Source organism: Chinchilla lanigera, unplaced genomic scaffold (genome assembly GCF_000276665.1).
Source record: "Chinchilla lanigera isolate Chin_1 unplaced genomic scaffold, ChiLan1.0 scaffold00030, whole genome shotgun sequence".
Taxonomy (NCBI): Eukaryota; Metazoa; Chordata; class Mammalia; order Rodentia; family Chinchillidae; genus Chinchilla; species Chinchilla lanigera.
In genome coordinates, this window is record NW_004955431.1 from 17,757,926 (window position 1) to 17,784,538 (window position 26,613).

General features: G+C 37.6%; 1 protein-coding gene across 7 annotated transcripts in view; it reads left to right on the top strand.

Moving 5' to 3' along the window:
• Nucleotides 1–26,613, top strand: part of Vti1a (vesicle transport through interaction with t-SNAREs 1A) — a 368,205-nt gene that overhangs the window by 215,321 nt on the left and 126,271 nt on the right. For 2 of the 7 annotated variants that reach the window (XM_013515814.1, XM_005387765.2), the window contains 2 exons: nt 6,118–6,188; nt 6,865–6,926. In XM_013515814.1, the coding sequence (XP_013371268.1) occupies nt 6,118–6,188; nt 6,865–6,926 (133 nt within the window). The other 5 variants (XM_013515818.1, XM_005387768.2, XM_013515815.1 and 2 more) reach the window with 4 other exon arrangements.

Consider the following 26,613-nt stretch of genomic DNA (forward strand, 5'->3'; position numbering starts at 1 on the left):
TGTCCCAAGATCCTATCTTCCCAGTTAATAAAAGTAAGATGTTGGTGTCAGTTTGACTCAGTCCCCAGTGTTGGGCTACGGTGAGTTTATTACCCCAGACCTTCCCAGTATTATTATAGGAGAAAGAGCAACTGATTACAACAGATATGACAACCTAGCTAAGGTAGTACAATTAGCAATCACAATAGCATTAAGCACAATTTAGAAACCGACAGACTGTGGTAGCTATTGATTTTGTGCTTTTGACCATAGGAGCAAAGTCTATAGTTATATAACAGAACAGATCATAAATTAGGAGTTTGTATGCAAAGAATTTCACCTTGGTAGAGTGGTTTTACCCTATGGTGGGGAAATTCAGGGAGGATGGTGTATAAGGTAAGGATAACTGGAAAGGAAGACAAAGCAAAGCTGGAGGACAAAGGAGGGTCATGCAAGTCTTGGGAAACTAGAGAAGTGGGTAGAAAAGAAAGAATGAAGGAGTATTTGAGGGGTTATCTAAACTTGGTCCTTGGGTTTGAGGGATAGGATTAGTTTTCTGTGGCTGTAGTGCTCCCTAGCCATTTAAAGAAGAGAGAAAAAAAAGAAGAAAAACTGGGAAAAAATGCAAAGGAAAAGAAAGTAAGATAGAAATGAAAATAAAACAAGAAAAAGTAAATAAAAATTTGTAAAGGGGGGCAACCCTACCCACCTGCTTCTGTTCCATGCATCTTTGTCCCTAAGCACAATGCTTGTTCACCTAACTTACCACCTGCTGGCTCCTATTTCAGACTTTTCCATCCCACTAGTCTCTGCTGTCCATTGTGTGCACCCTATTCAGGGTCCTACTGTGTGGCTGGTGTTTGGCAGGTGGCCTGGTCCTGCAATGCAGGGGGAGGGTTCAGACACCTTCACCTTTATTTTTGAAGGATATTTTGGTGGATATGGACTATTTCCATGACCTTTTTTTTTTTCTTTCAGAACTTTAGAAATTATCTTCTTGCATTGTTTCTGGTTAAAATTCAGCTTTCATTCTCATTCTTATTCTCCTGGATATCTTCCCCACCACCAACCATTGCTTTTATTTATTTTCAGCTTTCAGAAATTTAACTATGACTAGGTGTGATTTTAATTATATTTATCTTGTTCTGAGCTTGATAAGCTTCTTTGGTCTGTGTTTGATTTTTCTGTAAATCTAATCTGGTATGTTTTGCCTCTTAGTCCTTCAGAGATTTACTTCATCCCATTCTTTTCTCTAATAATCTCTTTTTCTAAGAGTGTAATTATATGAGGAAAAGCCCACTTCTCATCTTCCAGCAGATTATTGATACCATTTTTTAACTTCTTCCTCTCAGGTTTGAAGAATTTCTGTTAGCCTGTTTTCATCTTGAATGATATTTTCTCCTATAGTAAAGGATATTTGGGCCATCTAGTTAATTAAAGATGTTGTATTTTTTCATTCTAGAATTTCAGTTGATTTTAGGGTTTAATATTCAATCTTGAACATCCCATCTCTTTACCCATTATCTTTACTTTTTCCTGTAGATTCTTTAACAGTTGTAATAGTTATTCTAAAAGGTTTATCTAATAATGCTACTAACTTGGAACTGCTAATACAGGTGGGTTTTTTATTATTATTTTTTCCTTGCTTTTTTGTGCCTCATAATTTCATAATAGTCTAGACTCTATAAAGAGTAGTAGAATGTGAAATGTAATATGCTGGTTTCTAACTGGAAGCAGAAGTTCCTCACATGTCTCAAGCTTCAAATAATGGAAATTGGTGGAAGAATTGTCTTTTCCATTGGACCACGAAACCCTAAAGACTCCCCAGACCCAAAAGAATCATTATGCCTGAGTGACGCCAATACTAAGGATTATCTGTCTGCTTGAGGAAAGATACCAGAATCAGTGCCCAAGGACATGTGCAAAGTGAGAATGACTGATGCAGCCACTCTACAAGCAGAGACCTCCTGGAAAAGATGTAACTCCCTGTGCTTTCTGAAGCAGCAAGATTTTCCCCCCTTGACTGCATACAGTGACCAGAAGTGCCCAAGCCATGTCCAAAATTCAGCACTTGATACTGTTAGGAAATATGTCTGTCACCTGGCTGGCTGGCATTTTGCAATGCACATATAGAAACACGTGCTTCAGAATAGATCCTTTCTATTCCTATGTGTTCCGAGACTTCACAGGAGTCCTCATTGGCTAACAATGCCTTGCTGATTGTAAATGCCTTTCCCCTCTCCTAAAATTGCTTCTGAAGTGTTTGGATGCCAGGAAATAAACTTACTTCTCTTAGTAATTTAAAGAAGACCCAACTGGCTGTCTTCATTTTTAAAAGAATGTGTTGAGAAGCACATCCTTACCAAAGTTTGTAGAGACAAAGTTAAATATGATGGACCAAAGATGCCAGATTCTGGGTAATTGAAGAAACAACAATTCATTGTTTGAGAGCTGTAATCCCAGGGTGATTCCCAGGACTTTTGTAGAAAGGATAAAAGAGAAGAAAGGACCTCTTCCTTCCAGAAATCCATCTATCATCTCATGCTGACATGTGGAATTCCAGCTTACAAAAATCAGTTTTTCTTTCCTTTTTTTCTTTCCATTATTTTTTAATCTCAAGAAATATAAATACAGTATTTATAAATTTTATGGTTTCTTATATTCTTCCTTCTATAGATTCAGATATCCCCATCAAAACCCCTAAGTTAAAAGAGCTGAAAATCATCTTTATTTGTACTTTGCATTTCTCATATAAGAAAAACCATGTGATATTTAAGCTTCTGTGTCTGCATTATTTGACTTAGCATTATGATCTCAAGATTCATCTATTTTCCTACAAATGACTCAAATTTATCCTTTTTTGTAGCAGTCATACTCCACTGTGTGTAAATAATGTATTTTCTTTATCCATTCATCTCTTGATGACATTTAGGCTGCTTCCAAGATTTAGCTCTTATAAATTGTTCTATTATAAACATGGGTATGCATACATCACTGTTACATGGTGTCTTTAACTCTTTGGGAAAGATACCTGAAAATGTAGTGGCTGGGTCAAATGGAATTTCCAGTTTCAGTTTTTGAGGAATCTCCACACTGATTTCCATAGTGGTTGCACTAGTTTATATTCCCACCCAAAGTGTAAAAGATAGACAATAGAAGTAGGAAGATAGATCTTTCTCAAAGGAGGAAAGGGATCAAGAAATAGAGAGAGGGGAGGCAAAGAAGATGAAACACAGAATTAAGATTTGTTATGTACACATACCAACTCCACACAAGGAATGTAAATGTTATGTACTGCAAACATGTACATAAAAACAAAAAGAAGGGAATGAGGAGATGGAGGGAGAAGGAGGGAAGGGAAAGGGGTTGAAGTCCAGGATGTGTATATTCTTGCCAATATTCCTTCTCTTGCCGGATGGGTTAATACGTGAGATGCTGAGCTCTTTCCCGTGGAGGGAAGAGACTGTGGGAGTTGCTTATGGCTCCTTAAAAAGCCCTGTCTCTTTCTCTCATTCCATTGATCCCTTCAGTAGCAAACTAAAGATACATCCAGAATACTGTTTTTCCTCTGCCAAACCTGACCAGATTGGGGATCTGACTTCCAATGTTGCCTTCTCCACTGCCATACTTGATAGACTTTGACAGTAGGAATAGGTTGCCTTTCAGTACTTCATTCTCCACTCTATTTCATTTTTCCATTTCTTCATTCTTCCCCTGCATCCTCTCTTGGGATACTGTGCTGATTATAGATGCAATAGTCGTAGCCTATTTTCTATCTATTTGAAATCATATAATACCACCAACCTTGATAAAGTGTTTTGTCAGTAGTACTTTGCTGAAATAATGATAGGATTAATGATGCTCACAGGTATTACAGATTTTGAGTTGAAATGAATTTAAATTAGTATATTATATTGATTAAAGAAATGCAGTATAGCAAAAATAGTATGACAAAATTGAATACTGTTGTTTTTATGTCCAAAAAAAGACAAAAATTCAACTCTAGAAGTTTCATTCTTGTTCACCTTCTGTTTTTATGATGCCACCATGGGGAGCTACGTATCTTATACTAGTTTACCTTACAGATGTATTATATGAAGTTAGTAATAAAGAACTAAAATAAATCTAAGGCAAGTTACTTTTCCAGGAATGTAATGTGCCAGGGAAGAATTGTCAAAGTTTGTATGGTGTCAAAAGTATATTTATAATATTGTATGTAACCTTTTTTTATTAGTTGGATTTTTCTATTATGCAAGTAATATGCAGTCATTTTTCTGATGTGCCATATAATATAAACTCTGCTGAAGTATTTATCTCTGCTAAAACTTCACTACTTGCATGGAAGCCCGTATGTGTACACTCTGCATCACTGGTTCAGAACAGGGACTCGGTGATTATTTGTTGAATGCTTCAGATCTTACAGTGTCCTGTGTTTGTGTGGTATCCTACAGCTTTCACATTTATACTTAGGTTAGTTCATTTAATTATTACATCAGTTTTTTTAGAAAGTCCGAATGGATGTTGTATTTGTAGTTTAAGACACCGCTAGGATAGGAGCAGCTCTCAAAGTGTTATAGTCCATTGATTTTTTTTTCATATCAACCACCTCAGTCAATAAATTCTTATTATAATTGTTGCAGACCAGTCCCATATTTTAATGAGCCTTTATAACATCTCTGTGATATGCTAGTATCATCAATAATATTTCCATTTTAGAAATTCAGAAACTGAGGAACAACAAAGACAGCTAAGTTAACATGAAGCCACACATTTGTAAGCGTCAGCACTAAGATGTAGGCACAGGCAGTGTGAGTTTATAGTCAGAAGACTCTGTTGGCCTAATCACTGCTCCAGAAGTTGTCTGGGTCAGTACATGAGTGAAATTACCTATGTGGTGACTTCTTAATGACTTCATTAAATTACTTGCTGTTATTATAATAGGCACCCATTGAATGTTGTTGTAAATCTATAAGCCAGAGGTGATTGTTTTATAGGTGTGGGTAAAGAGACACACACAAAAGGAAGGAAGACAGAGAATGAGAGAGGTGGACAATGGGTTAGTCAGACAAGCTGCCAAGATCATAAGAAAGGCAAGTAGACGGCCTTCTTTTGTAGAGTGAGGCACCTCCTAGGTAGTGAAGAATGAATCTGAAAAATATGTATGCAGGGTTTCTGGATATTTATTCAGGTTCAGATGAACCAACTGCCTTTTACAAGGGTCTGCAGTCAAAGGAGAGACTGCCCAATGCTGTCTAGATGAGATGATCATGGCAGAGGAAGACTTCATTGGAATTCAGCAGTGTGGCTTTTTCATGAGTATGCTAACCTTCTATATCAGTATAAATATTTGGCAGTTCTAGGATGAAAACCCAGTGTCAGCTTAAGTGTTATTCAACTACTTGTTAAGGAATGCACCCAATGACTTAACTCAAGAATCTGCAGCAGCTAAATGACACAGTGGAAGCCTAGACATAGTTCCTTTTCCAATAGGCTGCAGTAGGCAAGAATATGAGGAGTCTCTATGCAGGGTAACTATGGTAAAATCACAGTTATTCTGAATCAAAACAGAGTGTAGTTGGGAATACCTGTACTCCCAGCATCTGAGAAGCTGAGAGAGGATGATCAAAAGTTTGAGCCCAACCTGGGCAACTTAGCAAGACCCTGTCTCAAATTTTAAAATTAAAACACGGTTGGGGCTAGTGCTGAGTGAAGAAAGCCTGGATTCAGTTGCTAGTTACATACAGACACGTAAAAGTATTGTAAATCAGTATGGACTACCATGAGTAAGTCACTGTCATAATGAAGGGAGAAAGATGCAGAAACATTAATGTCACACTAACCCTGGAACACGAAAGCCTAAATTCCACAGTGACGAAGAAATGGACCATTATGCTGGCAATTTGCTGGAGTAGTCCTGGGCACATCACATCACTGCCAGATCATTACTGCTGTGCTGGTTATGTTCAATATATTGTTTGTGTTTTTCAAATACAGGAATTAAAATATATGCCTGATGGAAATGTACACTATTTTAACCTCAGTTCTACACTAATTGTCAGTTGTCATTGTGGTACTTCTGAATATTGTTCTTGCATGTACCCCCAATTTTTTTTCTCACAGATTTTTTTTTTTCCATAGAACAAATTGGCCAAGAAATGTTGGAAAACCTCAGTCATGACAGAGAAAAGATACAGCGAGCACGTGAAAGAGTAAGTAGAAGTGACACAGTCTTTCACACGGTCAGTAAAAGAGCAGACATAGAAGGTCTTTGGAACATACAGATGATAACAGTGACATACGAGAGATACAAGTACGTGTGTATAAACATGGCTGGGGTGAACAAGGATGCAAAGATTATGAAGAGCCAGAGGGTAGGCAGTGACTGGAACAGAAGCTGTCTGTGCCCATCTCAAATGCCCATGGGTAGATGTTCCATTAGTTCTATGGCCGAGAAGAAAGTTCTTGAGGGAGATTTTGGAGTGTGCCAGCCTTGGAGAGCAAGGATTCAAAATTACTGATGTCTCATCCTTCCTTGCTTCATTTCATTTCTGTTTTTATTTTTAGCACTTTGCATATTTCTACATTAGAGATCAATTACCAGGCATATATTGAACTTTTGTCAGCTTGCGAGACATTTGCTTTTATATCCAGTTCAAGTATCCATTTTAAAGCTCCTTGGATTACCTCCCGCATGTCATTCTCTGAATCTAAAATTTTCAATTTATGAAGTGTCATAAATGCATTTGTGTTTGTGCATATAAGCATTTTGTATTGTTTGGATTTTCTCTCATGATATAAAGTCATTGCTCTCCATGTGCTTTAGAAATAATCTAATTGCATGAAATTTATTTTTGTTTTGTTTTAACCACACTTTTCTTCTCCTAGCTTCGGGAAACAGATGCAAACTTGGGGAAAAGCTCCAGAGTTCTGACAGGGATGTTGCGAAGGTAAGAGCAAGGTAGGAACCAGTCTTCCTCTCTCTCTTTTCTGTCTTTTTTTTTTAACTTTTCCCCATCCAGTAGCAGTGGCAATTTTTACAGGCTGATGAGCTGCTGCTTTTTGTGCCCTATGTCAAGACCCTTTTGAAATAACACAGCACTGATTTTAACTCTTGCTTGGATGGTGACATACACTGAGTAACTCAGATTAGAGACAAGGCTTGAGCTAGGAGGGTTACCTCAAGCTATGGAAAAATTAGGGTTAGACATGAAGTATTTTTTCATAGCCTGAGGAAGGCCCCATGGCAGAAGCAGACTGACTTTATTTTCTGTTTGGCTAGAGGGAGCACAGGCCTGCCGACGTCATGAGCATACTTGGTATCAGCTTTGCTCTCTGTTGCCTCGTTTTCATTTCTCAAAGGGACATTGTTCAGGGAAACATTTTCATTTAAAGTCGATAGTTAAGATGATTTACAAAATGTCAAGATTATCTGAATGATCTAAATTCATATGTACCAGCAAACAAACCTTTGTGTTCTACATATGTAACTAAACTTTGATGGAAAATACTTGGGAGAATATAAAAAGATAAATGAGGGAAGGTAGGTAATATTCTGTGTTAGTATATTCAGCGCAGAATTATTTTACACTCAGAATCCACTAAATAAGAGTATTATTTGTCATCCAGCATGATGATGCCAGTTTGGAATCGTGTGTGGAGAAGTGAGTGGGCAATCTGAGAAAGACCTCTGAAGAGCTTAATCGAATTTCCAAAAAGAAAATCTTTGTAGTTGATACTATAGAGGTAACTATTTAAAAATAACAAAAGCCTTCTCTGATCCTCTACCCATATATAGGAATTTGCTAAAACTATGATTTATTGCCTAAGAACCAATTAAATGTATAATTATTCCTTCTTCAAGGCTGATGTAATTCCTCTATCAGCCTGATCGGTAGTGAGCCTGAAGTTCCTGGGATACTGCCAGCCAAGTGTCTCTACCACCCCTCCTTTTCCTGCACACGTTGTCCCAACTCAGGACTATAAACCACCAAATTCTCTGATTAAGAGTAATATGTAAATCGCCTCATAAAAACTCAGGATGCACAGAGAAGAAACTGGCGATTGAAAGGAATGCTTCAGTGCCTAAAGACAATAAAAAAAAGAAAGAGGAAAAACCTCTATAGCTTCCAAGGGAGGGCCCCAGTGATGTGAGCTGTAACGAATATTCTGCATATGTCTCCATTTTGCCAAATCTCATTAAAGAGTCCTTCTGCTTTATGTCAATTGAGCTGTCCAGAAATCATTCATCATTTTTAGTGTAAAAAAAATCATGTGGTTATTTCAATAATATCATATTAATGTTAAAGTTCAGCTGTCAGTTAATGGTATGGCTTAATCAGATGTAGCATTTAGGAAAAATAGTTTATTCAGGGTCTACATAGCTTTCAGGTTGGCAGATTCAAATAAGGATTTATGAGTTTCTAAACCAATGTATTTCTGCCCATGTTTCTGCTTGATGTACCTCACCCTTTAGCCCAGGACACTGCAGACAGTTATTTCAACAAATAAAGCATCCCCTCGTATTGTGTTTGAATAAATTTGCAAGTCATTTAGAGGGGGAGAAGCACAAACAACTTTTCCACCTTTGACTGGGCTTTCTTGCTGTAGGGAAATCATACTAGCACGGTGGCTTCAGAAGCCTAGAGAAGAAAATTACTCTGGTGAAATCTACTCTGCTTTCTCTTTGTAGGTAACTCAGTCAATCACTGACTTACCTCCTTTTAGGATATATGTAGGATTCGAGCAGAAATAAAAAGCCCCAGATGAACATCACCTTGCTTTGTCTGAGCCAAGGAAGCCCTTCTAGCCAGCCACCTGTGTGTACATGTGGCAGTGTTTCTCACTGGGCACAGCCGGGATATGCAGGTGTTTTTGACATTGCTATTGCCTACCTGGATCTTTGAGAACCAAATACATAGCAGTGGTTTTGGTTCTGTTTCCAGTTCCTGTCCCACATGCTCTACCGTATATTTTGGACTTGGGAAAACTGCAGAAAATCTTTTGCCTATTCCTTTACTTCGTTATTTCAGGTTATGGAACATTATGTTTCAATTTTTGATTTAAAACTTTGATTTTGCATCCTCTGTTATATTCCTTCTGTTCATGTGTCACTCGCTTCCAGCACTGATGAGGTTTTATTTCAGCAAGAGAAGCTGTGTTTCCTTACTCTTGTTCTTAACAAAACTATGTGGTTCTGCCACACATCAGCAGGGGATTCTGATGTAAGAAACAGTACAATATTGAACCATGTGTTCATCTGTAACCTTCACAAATGTGTAAAAGAAATAAATGTCCTCTTTAGGCACTGTATTTATTTATCTACATAAAATACAAATCTTTTCTCATGTGATACATTCTGTGTGACTGAGAATAAATACAGAGTACCAAACCAAGGAATTATTTTATCTTAAAAAATTATGTGTTTTTAACTTTTCAATGGTAATCAATTTTAGATTATAAAACTGATGGAAAGGGTATACTGTAGCCTCTCATTTGAGGAACCCTGAAATGAAATCACATTTATCCTTGTCTTCAAAATGTTTCAATGTAGTAGCAAGTGTGTACATAAAAATGTACTGTGGGAATTCACAAATTCTCAAAGATACTATTAAAGACTCTACAGCTTTTTTTTTGGACACAAGGTCTCATTATGTAGTTTCAGGCTGGCCTTGAACTCAAAGCAATTCTCCTGCCTCAGTTTCTTGAGTACTGGGATTATAGGCATGCACCATCACACCCAGCTAAGATTCTACAATTTTGATTAATCCTTGTTGACCATTTGAAAAGACAGTGGGCATCCCTCCATGAGGGGTGGAACTGTGTCCTTCCATTCCTGCAGGCCACAGTGACTGCAGGGCCCACAAGCTGGATAAGAAGTCATCTCAGATTTATCTTAGTCAGTGTAACAAATTACTTTTTAGATCCTGAAATTTATAATAAAAATACTTTACCTATCCTGATCACCAAAAAAAAAAAAAAAAAGAAAAGGAAAAGAAACGATAGTAAGAAAGCAACCAATAGACAATATGATTTAAATAGAAATATAACCAATATTTGGGTTCAAGTTTGAAAAACAATACGTGATTTATGGAATCATACAACACATAACAAGTTTTGAGACAGGCCTAGGTTAGTGAGATAACAACTGATTCAGTCAAAAAGAAGTCATGTTTCATTTTCATGTAGCTGTGCTATATTACCAAAAGAAAGCAAACAAAGGAGAAAATTGGCCCATTCTAAATTATAATAGTAAAACTTGACATTACAGTGAAGCTATAGGTGCTTTTCTGGAAAGTAATTTTTCTTCTGTGTTGACATACGATGGAGAGGTACCTAGGGAAAAGCTGTTCATTTCCTTACTCTGTACACAGGGTTTAAATAAAGTGGAATTCAGTTAACAATGAAAATGACTATGAAACAATGACCATTTGTGTGGGACCAAGAAGTGGGTTTTTCAATAACTTTCACAAAGTCTGATTATTATAACTGATTGTCTTAAAGTGTCATATCACTGGAAGGCCTGAATTTTTCTTTTCGTATATCTGTGATGGTGTGTTTATGTGTGTGTATGTATGAATATGTTTCTTATGTATGACTAGAAAGTCTTATTAGGTCAAAAAGTTCTAGTAATCAGTGCAAATGAAGTAAAGATTAGTTAGGAAAAAAAGAAATCATGATTCTATTTCCTTTCACCCCTAGGAGTTATAGTTAATAATTCATTGATCAGTAATAATATGTTTGTCCCAGAAGTTTCTGAAGGAAAGCCCCATTGACATAAACTTAGAGTACATCTTACAACTTTATGTGTCAACTACACTGTATATGTTGACGAAAGGTTTACAGAAAGAATTGATGTGTATATTTTTAAAATACCTTTTTCTGTATGATGACCTCAGTATGAAATTTCTTCTCTTCCCCACACTATGTATATTTCCTACTCCCACGAAGCGCTTCCTTCAGAAATGATTTCTGTTCATCCTTCCTGGGTGAGTGTGGTATTCTTTACTCCCAGAGCTGCCCAGAGGTCGTCTCTAACTACCTGGAACATAAACACAGCACATGTAAGAAGTGCAGCTGAGCTTGCTACCACTGTCCACCCAGCACTGTTTCATTTGGATATTTCTGTTAGCGCTACTTCTGAGTCATCCTGGAGAATAATTGCCACCTATCATTGCTACCACATTTTACAGTTTAGACATGGCCTTGTTGCCTTGGTAACGTGACAGGTAAAACATCTGGAAAGCTTAAATGTACTGTCAGAATGATTTCTAAGGGTAAATATTGCCAGAAATACCAGTGCAAGATCTGTAAACTGTAGAAATACTTTTTAAATAAACAGACTTATTTGCTGCCCCACACCTTGGAATGAGGACTGTGCTTTTTAAATTTATTTTAATGTAATACAAGTAGATATTAATAAGGAAAATATAAAAAGCACTCTTATTTCTATGAAAAAATAAAACAAAATTTCATGACATAATAATCAGAAAATTCACTGAAAGGAAAAAAATAGAAACATGAGAAAATAAGGCCCCAGAGCACCTCAGAAAACTCTCTACTCCCTGAAAAAATAATTCATGCAGACATATTATTAAATAAGCCATGACTAGATGTTTAAGCTTCTTTAAAATTTTATCCCCCACCAACTCTGCTCAGAAAACTTTTCTTTTTAATTGTTCATATTACAGTGTCTAAAATTCAAGAGAATTTTCAAGACTTAAGTGAAAAAATGTCCTTGCAAACTTGTCAATTTTTATGCTTTGGAAAGGTTTCTTCTCTCACAATGCCTTGCATTTATATTTTCACATTTTTCTCTCATTTTTTTCGTTTTCTTTTTTATTTTTTTTTATTTTTTTTGTTTTCTTTTCTCTGTTATCTCATTACTTCTCCTTGGCTTCTTTTAGTTACTACTGATGAACAAGGACTCTCACCTGAAATCAGTGTAACACGAGCACTAAGCTATTTTTCAGCTTTCAAATGTTATCCTTCCAGAATATAATTATTGAATTAGCAGATTCAGGATCTTAACTTAACAGATTTAAGATCCAAACCAAGTTAATTGTATGAGCAAATTTTTTACACATCTTGGTTCTTTTATTTGCATAATTCTTACATGCAGTACTATAATGTATAACAACATAAAACTATAGTACTGTACAGTATAATCAGCAAAAATTCAAATACTATATAATCAGGGTGTACTGTACTTTACAAAAAAAAGACATTGAGGCTCTTGAAATACTAGCTATTGTCATCATTGCTTTAGGAAAAAAACCTTGGGGACAAAGAACCAAATGTTAATATTTTAGGTTAATTAATTTTAAATTGGTCTTTTAAAATTTTCTTTTTCCATTCCCAGAGTTTCCTAGAAGTTTTTATAAAATTAAAAATGACTAAAAATAAAACCCTATAATTCTTTCCTAGTACCCTGGTTTCTGTAATAGAGTCACTGTTCTCCCTTCCGCTGGTACACTCATTCAGCCACAAAGCTGGAGCTGCGTCCAGGCCTGGATGTTTTCCCCTTCGTGTGGATGGCTTGGGAAGGGGAGCCTCCTAACTGGTGTCTGCGCCTCTGCTTCCCCTTTCATTGTCCTTCTAAATAGGACTGCCCAATTTACCTTCCGAAGTGCAAAGCTAGCAGTGTTTCTTCTCTGCTCAGGAGCCTTCTGTGAGTCCCTGTCACCTGCTGAATACACAAGTGTGTCCTCCTTAGTCTCATTCCAAGACTTGCCGGTGAACTTCTGACTGCTGCTGCCTTTGGACAGACACCAGGTCCCTAATAAAGCTGACCGCTTTCCATCTCCAACGCTAGTTTGATTTCACTAATTCTCTTACTTCGCTTTGTCTGCGACTTCTACCTGGGGTGCACTCCATTTGCCACCCCCATTAGTCAGAATCTTCTAGAGGTATGTATCAGAAATCCAGATCAAACTGGCTGTGTGCACACAAAAAGGATATCTATTGTTTCACATAACTGAATGGACCAACGGTAGAAGTGATTTCAAACACAGTGGGATCTGAGGGCTCAAATAATGTCATCAGTGCTGAGTCTTGCTCTTTTCCTTTCTCTTCTCAGATCTCTTACGTGTGGGTTCTGTCCTTTATCAGGGCTCCTCTTGCAGGAACAAAATTGTGCCAGCTTCTCAGTGACAGGCATTGGATATAGAAATTTTTTTTTCTTTCCAAGAGTTCCACCAAAAGTTATAGCATGAAGTCATGTTCATTCTGATAGGTTCTAGTTGGATAAAAATACCATTGATCTAAGATCAGAGGTTCCAGAGAGGAGACCCTATGCTGGAATGGGCAAAGCATAGTTCTCTCAGAAGACCCTGAGAGCTCTCACTAGAAAGGGAAGAGATACTGGGTGGGTAACAACAAAGACGTTACCTTTGGAGTATTCCAGGTAAGGTCTCGTATCTGGATCTCGGATGAAACTCCATTCTTTCCTTCAAGCCTTCAGCCTCGCAGCCGGAAATGTCTCTACTCCGGTGCTTCACAGCGGTTTGCACTTCTCACCAGGCATCGCCTATGTTGAAATCCCCAGTAGTCATGTCTTCATTTTCTCCCACATCATTTTTATGTCCCATTATCTCCCCAAAAGTATTGCATACGGCTCTCCTCAGTATCTACAACTAGCTGAAATAAACAGGGCAGGAAATACAATTTAGTGAAAAATAAAGCAAAGCCAGGGAGTCACTTTAATACGCTTAAAGTATAAACTTGCCACAGATTCCTGTACACATTTTGCACATTTCGAGTATTTCCTGCTTGAAGGCAAAGCGGGAAGCATAGTCAGCAAGAGGGACCAGTTTTACAGAAAGAAAATAAGTTTGGTTGAGGCCAAGAGTAGTCTTCTTGCACCAAATAAGGGCTCTTGATAAACTTTTGAGGAACTGGCCATGAGAATGTGATGACAGTGCTTGCAGTGGCTCCCTGGCCTAAGGAGGAGCGGGGGGGTTCTAGTCCTACCACTTCTCTTGATTGTAAGCTGCTTGTGGCCAGAAGCCTTGGTGCTTTTACCACAGGTCATGTTACCCATCATAGAGTTTGTCGATGAAATATCATCGACAAATGGCCAAGAACGGTTCCAACGTTGGTATCTAGGTTCGTATGATTCATGTGGTTATCATTTATTTGAAACCCTACAGGAATAAACTTTGGATACACATAAACATGTCCATTCATAGATAAAATCTGTGTGATCTGGAGTTCTACTCAGTAGGGTGCTTGCCTAGTATGTGTGAGACCCTGGGGTCAATCCCTAGGACTGCAAAGGTGTGTGTGTGTGTGTGTGTGTATCTGTATGTAACTTCACAATAGAAGAATATTTCTGTCCATTATTTAGTCACAATAGAAAAATATCTTATTTTCCTCGGTTCTGAGCCACAGTTTGACCTAATTCTTGAATCACCTTTCTTTTATGATTTTCCTTTTTTCCCAGGATACTTGCCATTCTTTAATGCAATGTCGAGCGTGAAGGGAGCACTTTACCTTCACCATCAATGCCTGCTTTGAACGCAGCCTTGAGCTGTTAACTAGAGGCAAGGAGCCCTAGGCTTTCCTTATAAACAAGTAATGGAGGCCTCAGTCGCCCTTGTAAATGGCTATTTATTAACATATACCACCACCAAACAACATTTTACAATTCCAGCCCCTGCACCATTACACCACTGTCTGCTCCATTGTAAGTTGAGGGAGGCCTTTCACATCTGTTTCATTAAAGGCCAGAGGCACTGAACAATAGCTGAACTTTATAAATCAAGGGCTAGGTCTTCTCCCTTCACAAATCTACCCCTTCTTCTGCTGCTGCCACCACCACTGCCACCACCGCCACCACAACTACCATCACCATATTTTGTTTGAACACGCACATTGTAAGTTAGCGTATTCATCCATCGGTTTTTAAAGGCTTGCTGTGTTACAAGATGGGACAAAGCAAGCTCAGTAACAGCTCATGCACAGTGCAGGTGGTCGAGCTAGCTGCTACTCAGATCAAAAGTCAAACAACTGTGAATCTGCTTTTGAAAGTGCAATTAGGGAGACAAGGCAAGGCTTATCTGCATGAACAAGAAGGAGTTATAGATATACATCACAACCGCAGGGAGACAAAAGAGGGTTTCATAATCTTGCAGGGTAAGAAAACCTAAGGCTGACAGCTCTGAGGGCCTCTTGGGAGTATGTGGCTTGTTTTTATTTGTTTTTTTTATATAAAATTAGTCTTTTATTATGCGGCAATTGATAATTATTATTTATGCTTTGGTTCTATTCCTGAAGTAGCTAGGAATTTTTGAAGCCACCTTTAGAGCAGGAAATGACTCCTTTTCAGGGTTGCATTTTATTTTTCAGCAGCGTTTAAGGACAGACTCCTATTTATACCACACAAGCAGTTTTGTCTGTTGTAAACAAAGTGGCTGGGAATTGTGCTTTCCCAGAAATGTTTTCCAGGGAAGCCGTAATAAGAAACAACTGTGTGTATCTTCAGACTTTGTCATCTAGACATTAAGAAAGAGTTCTTTGAAATAAATTCTTTGCTTTCATGGGGGGAAAATCAATACTGTTTCTTAAAGAAATATATCTAATATCTAAAAGTAAAATTAAAGTATTTTTTAAATTCTAAGCATTGAGGTTATTTGCATTTTTCTTAAAATCATCTCTTACATTTTTGACGAAGTAGAAAACTGATATGAAAGAAGACATCATGATTTTTCTTGGCCCCAATATCCATTTTCAAAGGTATCCTGGCTTCTTTGCAAAGGTTTGCAAAGAACTTTGGAACTAACATGTCAGTATCAATAGGAAACTACCGGAATGATAAATTTGACCAAAAGCTTTTTTAAAAAGGGTTAAAGTGACTTGAAATTAAGAAAGAACAGGAACCCTAGTTTCCTCTGTATTTATAGATTCCTAGGAGAAAGCCCCTCTATTCTGCATCTTTTAACCTGTTAATGATTTTTCATTGAGGATAAAACCTGTTGACTTTTTAATTCTCAGATCAGTTCAAAGTATCCAAAGCAGGTTCTCAAGTGCTTTTATGAAATCACATTCTCTGTCTCAAGCCACAGGGCAGAGATTCCTCTCCTCAAATGGCTTCGTGGAGTCTCCAATGACTCCAATTTTCTGAAAATTTGTATGTATACATATGTTTATGCATCTCTCTGGGAATTTTTCATTAAAATTTCATAACATTTTCTAAAGAGTCTACAACCAACTCTCAAAAAAGTTGAGATAAGACATTGTTAACTACTATTTAAGTATTTTGATGTCTAGCCCATTTGAAGTATGTTAGTGTGCAAGAAATATGTATTTGATTTTTGTTTTACAAAGTTCAACCTAAAAACCTGAAAATGCAAGCATATCTTCCTGGAGGAATTAGATCATTTATAAAAAGTAAGTCCTTAAAGACCATCATAACAGTTAAACTATGTACAAGGCTTTATGGCTTATAAGACACATTCACATACATTGCTTCATTTAAGGTAATCTTCATAAGAACTCGGTGAATTGGTGTTATCATTATTATCTTAATTGTCTTCCACTTCCTGTTACTATAACAGCATGGTTTGAGACTGAGAAGTTTATAAAGAATAAAAGCTTATTTGGTTCATGGTTCTGAAGTGCAAGAAGTCCAAAAGCATGGCCCTATTACCTGCTTAGCATCTGGTAACCGTCTTCTTGATGGCATCATATCATGGCAGAGGGTATCACATGTCAAAATGCAGCATACCTGATAGCTCAAGTCTTTCTTCCTCTTTTCATAAAGCCACCAGTGCTACCAAGAAATCTCCTATCTCATGACATCATCAATCTTAATGATCTCCCAAAGGCACCCCTTCCAAATTCCAGTAATATATGAATTTGGGGTTACATTTCTAACGTGAACTCTTTTAAAAACACATGAACTTTGGAAGACATATTCAAACCATAGCAATGATAGATAATTAAACCCTCTGGAAGTTGACTTTTTTTTCATTTATTTGTTTTCTTGCAGTACTGGGGATGGAACCCAGGGCCTTCACAATAAGCTATAACCCCAGTTTTTGAGGGTTTTGGTCGTTTTATTTGTTTGTTTTTTGAGACAAGGTCTTTTAAGTCACTAAGTTACCAAGGCTGGGCTCAAGCTTGCAGTCTTCCTGCCTCAGACTCCCACAGTGCTGGGATTATAGGTGTTTGCCACCATGTCCAATTTAGAAGTTGAATCTTGCCCAAAGTTACTACACCAAGATGGGGTAAAAGATGTTCTTAGCATCTTAACAGTAACAGCTTTAGCACCTCCTTCAACTATAAATGCTTAATGTTTACTTTGTGAAATCGAATATTAGGCATTGGAAATGAAAATGGTACTGCCACATAGCTTTATCTATTCAAGAACCTTCGTTTGTGGATTGTAAGTTACAACGATACATAATAATTTTTGCTAGCAGTAAGAGGTCAGTGCCGTAAGAGAGGCCTGGAAGAAGAAACCCATGGGGCTGAGAGGGCAAACAAGACTTCATAGATGAAACAGCTGAGGGCCAGTAGGCCAAAAGGTTGCCGCCTGATTCCTAAGCCACACGTGGAGTTTGCTACTTTCCTTTCTATGACAGCTTTCAAGTAAAAGCTCCCAGCAGCATAATTTGATTGCTGAAGAGGGTGTTAGAAAGATCTCTTTGGCCCCTATGTTGAATGTGCATTGGAAAGTAACAACTTGGAACCTCATCTGCTCATGAAGTGAACAAATGCCAGAGCTTCAGTTTTACCCTTAAATTGATGGCGAATTTTTTAAAACTGTGATGTTTGATTTTCTTTGAGACATATTAAAATTAACAAAAGTTTGAATCACCACAGTAGTTCTAATTGTAAATAAATATGAAAAACCTTTTTTCATGTATTAGGAAATTATTGAGAATCTTCACACATTAGACTGAAATTGCATATTTAGGAAACTTTATGGCCCTTGATGTACTACTGTGTGTTGATCACACATACTGTATATGTGATTTATGAAATAGATGCAAAGAACATTGTCAGAGTACATAGATTACTTTATTATGGCATATTACTTGGTAAATCTGTCACTTAAAAATACTGAATTTTTCATATATTCCATTTAAATGTTTCACATCGAATGCACTTATAGAAATTTAGTTAGTTGAAAACTTACTCAGCCAATAAAGAAAAGCATTCATTTTCTATTCTGTATACCTGATCTGAAGCCACAGCCTTTTAGGTCTTTTAATCTGTTTGTTCAAGGCCAACCTATTTATATGGATAATTTTTAAAGCTTCTGTATAGAGGAAGAAAAAAGAACATTTTATTTATTCACTGGGGTTTTTATGTGCCTTGAAATTGCATAGATAAAGTATTTTAAAGCTCGTGTATCTGGAGAAGATAAAAGGTCCTCTTATTTTATAAGGCTTTATGTAAGCTTTTCAAATGTACAGCTTTCTCATGGCTAGAATTTTTTAAATAAGACATTATTTCACTATTATAACTAGATTTTGATGCAGGCATCTCTTTTGCCTTCCCTAAATTGCATGTTAAATTATGTGTTTAAGACAGTTTTTATTGCGTTTTTACCTTCCAGATTTTAAGTTTTCTTGTCAAATAAATTAGTTTACTCAGTCTCCTTTTTAGTGCCAGGTAACTATTTAATATGACTAGAATACTGAATATTAAATATGAGTAGGAAACTGATAAATTAGCTTTAAGAAACAAAGACTGAAAGGTATAAGTTTGTTTTGTCGCATGTTAGTATGAAGATGAAAAAGCTCACCTCTTTTTCGTTAAAAATTTTTGCTAAGCCTAATGGACTGGGAAAATAAGAAGCATTTTTTAACTCAAGGGCGACTGGATCTAGACCAGATTCTGGGTGGACATTAGCTGCTGTTAGCTCTGCCATGTCAGGCCAAGAAACAGCTTTCCCTGGCTGGAGCATTCCCAAGCTATCACGGCCATCAGACAGGTGGGGAATAAATATTGTAGAATAGTGGGACATTTGAAGAGCAAGCTCCTGATCCCAGGGACTCAATTTGGACAGGCTTCAATTAGAGCAAACAGGTGTTCCTGGGAGGAACTGTCCTCAGATGGCTGGGGGTGTGCCATTCTTTCACACACATAAAAAGTTCCCCTTCCTTCTGCCTGCAGGAAAATTAGAATTAACTACAGCTTTTTCTTTTGAAATGGAAAAAGAGAAATAAAAATATGGCACCAGGTTTGGACTCTGGCTGGATTTCCATGGAGCTTGCGATCTATGATGAATGAAGAGAATTCCTGTAACGCATTATCCTTCCAGTTTTCAACATTGGGGTGCTATAAAAATTCGGTGAATGAAAAAAATTCTTTTAACCAAAAGATGTACCTATAAAATGAAAAGGTCTTTCCTTCTTTTATTCATTTGTTCATTTGCCAAGTATTTCTTGAGCACTTACAGTTACCTTAACACTGGGCTAAGTGCTGGGGATAGAGCATAAAACATAAAGAAAGCCCTGCCCTGATGGAGCTTACCCTGAATTATAATAATAGTGACTCACTGGAACATCAAAGTCAACCAGAATGGTTTTTGGGAACCTGGGCAGAAGGTGATTTCTGGCATCAGAAAGATTTCTTTTCCTGATACCATACTGAAGATATGACTAACATGTTTTATTTGGTGGCATTCTTTTTAAATCATATTTTTCCTATAAAAATAGTAATTAATAGTAATGTTAATTATATTTTGAAAAATTCATCCTAATTATTCTACCTTGAAGCAAGCAATTTAAGTACTCCCAGCTTTCAGCCATGAATTCATGTACTGTGCTATATTGTTTTTTGTTGTTTATTTTCTTTTGGGGGGAATGGTAGTGTTACTGGTGATTGAACCCAAGACTTGTGCACTGAGAAATATCCCCTGCATTTTTATTGTGTATTTTGAAACAGGGTCTCACTAAATTGCTAAGTTATCAGGCTAAGCTAGAACTTGATGACCTCATGCCTCAGCCTATCAGAGTGCTGGGATTACAAGGGTGTGCCACCACATTCTGCCTCAGTATTGTATCTTAAACTTATCACATAGCTTTGTAATTGTATTTTTTTTCAAAATTTAAAAATTTCTTGTAATAGCTTTTGAAAACTTCGTAGAAAAAAATTTTATCAAGAAATAGGGAGCTATCAAAACATCACATTATCATGTGAATATGGACTTTTATATTTTTATATAATAGCTAAAATGTTAATTTGTAAAGAAATAGAGAAAATTATTCATAATCATGTTGGCTAATGGTAGCAACTGATAAAGTTTATCATAGTTGATTCTAGCTTTTTGTGTGTATTTTATTTATAAACAACATATACAAGTTTATTTTCTGCTATTTGTGTTAGGATTATATTGAAAGCATTTCCCATGTTATTAAAAACTTTGTAATTATTATTCATAGTGATTGTGTAATACATATTTTGCCTCATAGGAATATTTTCTCTATGTTAAACACAAATGTTTTCTACCTTATCGCTCATATTGTATATCTTCATTCATAGATTATATTATTTTCTTAGTGTAGAGTCTTTGAAGATAATTTCTCATTTCATTTATGACTCTCCCATTCTTGAGTTCTTAATTTGCTAGCATTATGCTGGACTTGGATATATAGTCAAGTAATTGTTTTGAGACAAGTATAAGAGTTAGATATATTCCGATTCACATATAAGAATTACCACCAATTGTATATATGTTACACGTGTTTGTATGTGTGTTTGTACCCATATATTTTGGGTTAGATATAATATTTTAGATCTTTAGACCCTACCATTCTTTTTTTTGTTCTAGTTTTTGTGCCAGGAATTGAACTCAGGGCCTTGCACTTGCCAGGCAGGCACTTATGCCACTGAGCTATATCCCCAGCCGACCCTACCATTCTTAGGAATCCAGATGTGAAGCTACTGTCTTCTGGCCTTCAATGTTTCAGGGTAGCAGATGGGTTGACCAATTTCTGACCTGACGAATTTGTGATGAATTTGATCACAGTGATGATTTGATCACTAGTAGTGAACTTGTTGGTTTTGTTTAGGTTGGGTTTTATATGTATTGGGATTGAACAATCTCTCCAAAATATTTCCAGAGATAAGGTTTTTTGCTCACTTTGCATGGATTGTAGTAACTTTAAATCTGAAACTTTAAACCCCAGGAGAGTTTTCTTTCATCATGTCATTTATTATTTTTTCAGTTTTGAATTTTTTGGATTCCACAACATTTGATTGTCACATTAAAACTTGTTTTTTTAACCTAGTCTTCCATATTTGTCATGTATTTAATTTTTTTTTTTCTATTTAATCTCCAAAGTCATTTATTCCACTCTTTGCAGGATCACCAATTGTACTCTTTGCAGCATGGTTTCCCTGAATCTACTGCTTCATGTCTTACGCTTTTATCTTAGTCTTATCAGTTCCTACCTTACTGTTTTCTGCCCTCGCTGTGCAAAGGGTCTGCCTGTTTTAATTGAGGATGCCTGTGTTCAAAACGTTTTTTTATTTCTCTAGTACATAATTTCAAAATTTCATGCTTCCTTTGAATCTTTAGAATGTTGCTTCCTTTCCATTGTTCTATAATACCTTTATTGATCATCCTCATGTTGTTTGAAGTTTTTTGTTTGGTTACTTTTCAGAACCTCTTGTTGGATCTGCAGGTGAATAATGGCTTTAGACTCTCAGCTCTGTCACAATTCCCTTTGTCACTAGACTATCTTTATTAGAAAGATTCTTCCCTCTCATATTCCTTGACTCCAGCAGGAGACAAGTCCAACCCTTGTTTGTACAACGGCCGTCTCCTTCACAACCCTGCCCACAACCACCACCACCACACACAAACGTGCTTCGCTTTGAAAACAGTTTTGCTCAGGGTTCTGGGCATCATGTCCTATTTTGTTTATGGCTACTCACTTTTTTTTTTTTGATACCGGAAATCAAACTCAGGACCTTGTACTTGGAGGCAGGTGCTATGCCACTGAGGTACATCCCCAGCCCCACTACCCACTATTGATTCATGGTTTCTTACCCATATATGAAAAGAAACAAGTTGGGGAGTATGAAAAAAAAATGCCTCAGTCCAAATACTTGCAACTCCCAAATTGTAATACTGGATTCACTTATGAGCAAGAGCTTCCTAATTTGTGGTTATTATGAACCTTGAATTTTTTTTTAATCTAGTAAAAGACTCTGTGGGCAGTAGATCACTGCTTACATATATTTAGCAACCCAGTTTGATTATTGTAGTAGGAAATCCTTCCAGACTCTGATAATTTGTGGTGTAAGTTTTTGTAGTATAAATTTTCATCATCTTCTACTTTTTCATTTGAATTTAATAAGCACTTTGATGAGATGCAGCATTAAGTGCTGTAGCCCATGCTCCGTTTTCAACTCAAGACTGTGGGTGATCTTTAAAATTGCCCTCGATAAGAGGGCTGTACAAACCATTCTATAGCTCAACCCTTGGGCCTGTATGCCTGGGTGGTCTTGTTTTAAGTGTTATTATTTAAATTATTTATGATTTACGGACACAAGGCATGGGGGCCTTAGGGAAAACAAAATTTCACATGCCTGTTTCTTTAGATGAGTCCTCTTTTGAGGTTTAAGTGTCCCTCTAGTAACATAGTGAGGCAGGGTTTAGAGGGCCATCTCAAATACTGCCTGACAAAGTCCGCCACAGCCTCTGTAGTCACTGACGGAGTCCACCAAGGCGGATGAGATATGCCGGTGCTGAGATATGCCCGTAATACATGGCAGCTTCACATAAGCCCTCTCCTGAGGGCCAGGCATTCACATTCATTTCATATACTTCATTTCTCTGCCCCTTGTGGGAAAAAGTCTAACACCCATCAATAAAGTTCACTTACCTACAGAAACTAGTTTCCCCTCATAAATGCTCTTATCCTGGGAAGCATTTATTAGGAAAATGGTGATTCATTTCACAAAAATGTGCAAGGCACTTTGCTGAGTACGTAGGGGTGGAGGATACTCTTGCCTTAGGAAACTCACATCGTACTCAGATACTCAGGAAAGATGCTAATTAGCATGAATAGTGATCAGAAACCTCAGTGCATGGTTCTCAGTTGGGAGATTACTGCCAGCCTGGAGCAGTTCAGCCAGGGTTCAGAAGATGGTGCTTCTGTGTTCATTCTTGAAGGAGGGGTAGGATTTGCCTAGGCAGGGTTAGAAGGAATTCCAGGCACAGTAAACAGAATGAACAAAGAAAAGGAGATATAGTACCTTGCAAAGCAGATTTGGCCAGTAATTCTGATCAGCTGGTGGCTTTCAAGTCTCTGATTTTTGCCTTTCCTTTTCAGATGTTCCCATACCAACAGGAGAACCATAAGTCACTCTGTAGCACATGTCAGCCATTATACACAACGATCACCTCCACTCACCACTTGCAGGAGAAACCCCACCTACATGAAAGTAACTGGAAACATCTACTGTCTAGGTTTTCTCTCTATCATTATTCTTCGTCTTATTTTGGCTTGCCTTGGCTTGGTTTGGTCAGGTTAGGTTAGGTTTGGTTAGGTTAGGTTAGGCTAGGCTAGGTTAGGTTGGTGGTGCTATGAACCAAACCCAGGGCCTTGAGCAACCACTGTACCACTGAGTTAATACCCCACCCACCATCATTATTCTTTATTGTCTATATACTAGGTACTGTAGGCAGAAAGAACCTTATTAAAGAACCAAGTTCCTTTTATGGTTGTTACATAACCCATTCATATGTTTCTTTTACAAGTTCTTACTTACCCTCCATGGGTTTCACAGTGTTTTTCTAAGAAAGGTATTACAAGCTATGTATGTAGGTAAACAAGACCTCCGTTAAAAGGTAGGAATTCTTTTCCCCCTGCCTTGAGCCAATTCCCCAAATGCCTCTTCTCTTGATCATAAGGCTCTGTTGCCTCTTCACATGCTACATGGAGTGGTTGTGACTTGTTTTTCAGTTCTGCTGAGTATGACATCACCAGATTACTTGCTGAGAACAGGTTTGCTGAGAATGGGAGGGCGGGGGGCCAGGGAGGAGGGCTATATCCCTTAGGATTTTAGGAGTTCACATGTCAGAAAGCATGGAGTAGCTGAAATCAAATAAAACCTCACCACATTGATGAAACCAGCTTGGGCATACTGCAACTCTTTTTAAAAGTAATTTTACTTTAATAGAACTTAAAATTTTTAACCCAGTTTTGCTTTGAGGGAAAAAAAATATATTAACCATATGTCTTGTGAAGGTATCACTTTAGAATATTTTTCAGAATGAAAGTCATCCCCAGCTCTGGAGTTCTTTCTGGGTGCCCCCCTGCCCTGTTAATCCACTGCTGTGGATTTTATTCTCTCCATTTGCCAATGGGATGCATCCAGCCTTGGAAGAAGGGCTGTCTTCAAAAGCATGACTGAAGGGCTGATGAAACACTTGCAGGTACCCGGCAGAGCGCAGCCAGGGAGGAGGCGGAAGTGTGAGCCCTGTCCTGCAGACTGCCTGACGGGCGCCATGGAAGTACACTCCTGGCAAGTGACGGGTTCTTGTGATTCCTTTTTTCTTCTGATTTTTATTTGTTACGCAAATAGCAATGTCAAAACAAAAGGAAACATTTTTAAAGATAAAAGAAGAAATCAGAACACCATCCCTGCAGTTATTTTTTCTCTGTTTTTTTTTTTTTAGGTTTTATTCATATTTTGAAATTATTCTTTATGTGGCTTTTAGTATAAATACGATTTTACATTCTGCCTTTTTCCTTTAACATTGTAGCTTTCACTCCTGACATCAATCTGATATTATAGTTAGTGGTGTTTTTATTTAAATCAAGTTATTATGACGTTATAGAGGGCTGGGGAAGGCCAGCAGAATGTGATTGGCATTTATTCATCTGTTTTTCAGAAAATAAAAGGGCCTCCTCTAACATGTCTTAGAGCTTCTGAGCCTAAGATTGAGGAACACTCTGAGTTTTGGCAATTAGGTTCTGAGCTTGTACTATTCTACTATCCATTCAAGCCACTTGTATATATTAGGTTTAAGGTGCTTGATGATAACACCGATGACAGAATATATGTCCGAGCATACATCTGGGATTATCCTTGGATAGGTTCCAGAAATGTCCTTCTTTTCCCTGACTGATTGGAAAGTAGTAACTGAGCGTCTCTGCCAGGCAGATGAGCAGATGACCTTGGGCACCTGCTTGGTCATCTGCTCACCAGGAGAAATTGCTGTGTACCTTGCAGAGCAGGGAGGGGAAGCCACTGAGTGAAGGCAGCTAGAAGGAGGACAGAAGGGAGGGGTCGGCTTGGAGATGACTCAGGAGTGAAGTGTGGATGGGGTGCCTTCACGGGGATCCTGAACAGCCAGGGGGCAGCATGGCAGCGTTTTGCATCTTAGGAAGGGGGAGACAGAATTGGAATAGAGGGATAAATGTGAGCTCCGTCGTTCTTCCTGAGCCCAGCCCTGGGGAGGATGATGAATGACTTCTTGTCATCTTTTGTATTTCTTCAGGGGCAGCAAACATGGAATCTCTCTGCTGAGACCAGCATTTGAAAACTAGAAGTCTGTGGGCCATAAGCAGCCTGTAGACTATTTTTTTTTTTTTATCTTTGGGATTTGCATAGTCTTGTGGGGTTTTTTGCATTAAAGAGTTTTTTACATGCAATAAAATGCACCCACTTTAAGTATATAGTTAGATGAATACTGGTAATTTTACACAGCTATGTGATCACTGTGGCACACAGAGATATATAACAGTTCTTTCTAAAACTTCCCGCCGGCTCCTTCGCACTCGGTTCCCTTCACCCACCCTGCTCTAGGCACCATCTGACATTAGTTTTGCCTTTTCTAGAGTTTCATGTAAATGGAAGTATGTAGTATGTAGTCTTCTGTTTATGACTTCTTTCATTAACCATAGAACTTTTGAAATTCAGCCATGTTTTTCCATGTATTATATTTCATTCCTTTTAATTGCTGAGTAATATTCCACAGTAGGGGTATACTACAGTTTACTTACCTGTCACCAGATCGTGAACATGTAGATTGCTTCTAGTTTTGGACTCTTATAAATAATGCTGCTGTGAACGTTTGTGTACGTATCTTTTTGTGGGCATATATTTTCCTTTTTCTTGGGCAAATATAGGTAGGTTTTCTGGGTCATACAGTGAATATATGTTTAATTTTACAAAAACCTGCCAAATTGTTTCCAAAATGGCTGGACCATTTTGCATTTCTAGAGCAATGTGTAAGACTCAGTTGCTCTGCATAGTTAGTCTTAAAACATTCCAAATAGCTGTCACAACTCAGAACCCTTGAAAGGGAGACATTTTAGCTGGTGTTATCCAAACCTGTAGGTTTGAGACCTCAGCAGCATAAATTCCTTTGAGCAACTTTACATCCTATATTTATAGCAGGAAGTCATGGTTAAGAGCAGGGTCTACAGAGAGAGAAGACGCTCAGCTGGAATCTCAGTCTTGCCATTTGTATGCCATCACTTTGGAGTTCTCTCTGCACCCATTTCTTGATCTGTGAAATACTAAGAATATTTCATCAATAATTTGTTGTAAAGATTAAATAATGTAGAGTGTGTCCAGTACTGGCCACAGGGCTGCACCCATAGAAAATGTGCCTCTTTGTATCCACGAAATAGCCCAGTAATTCTCCATGGTGTGTATGTA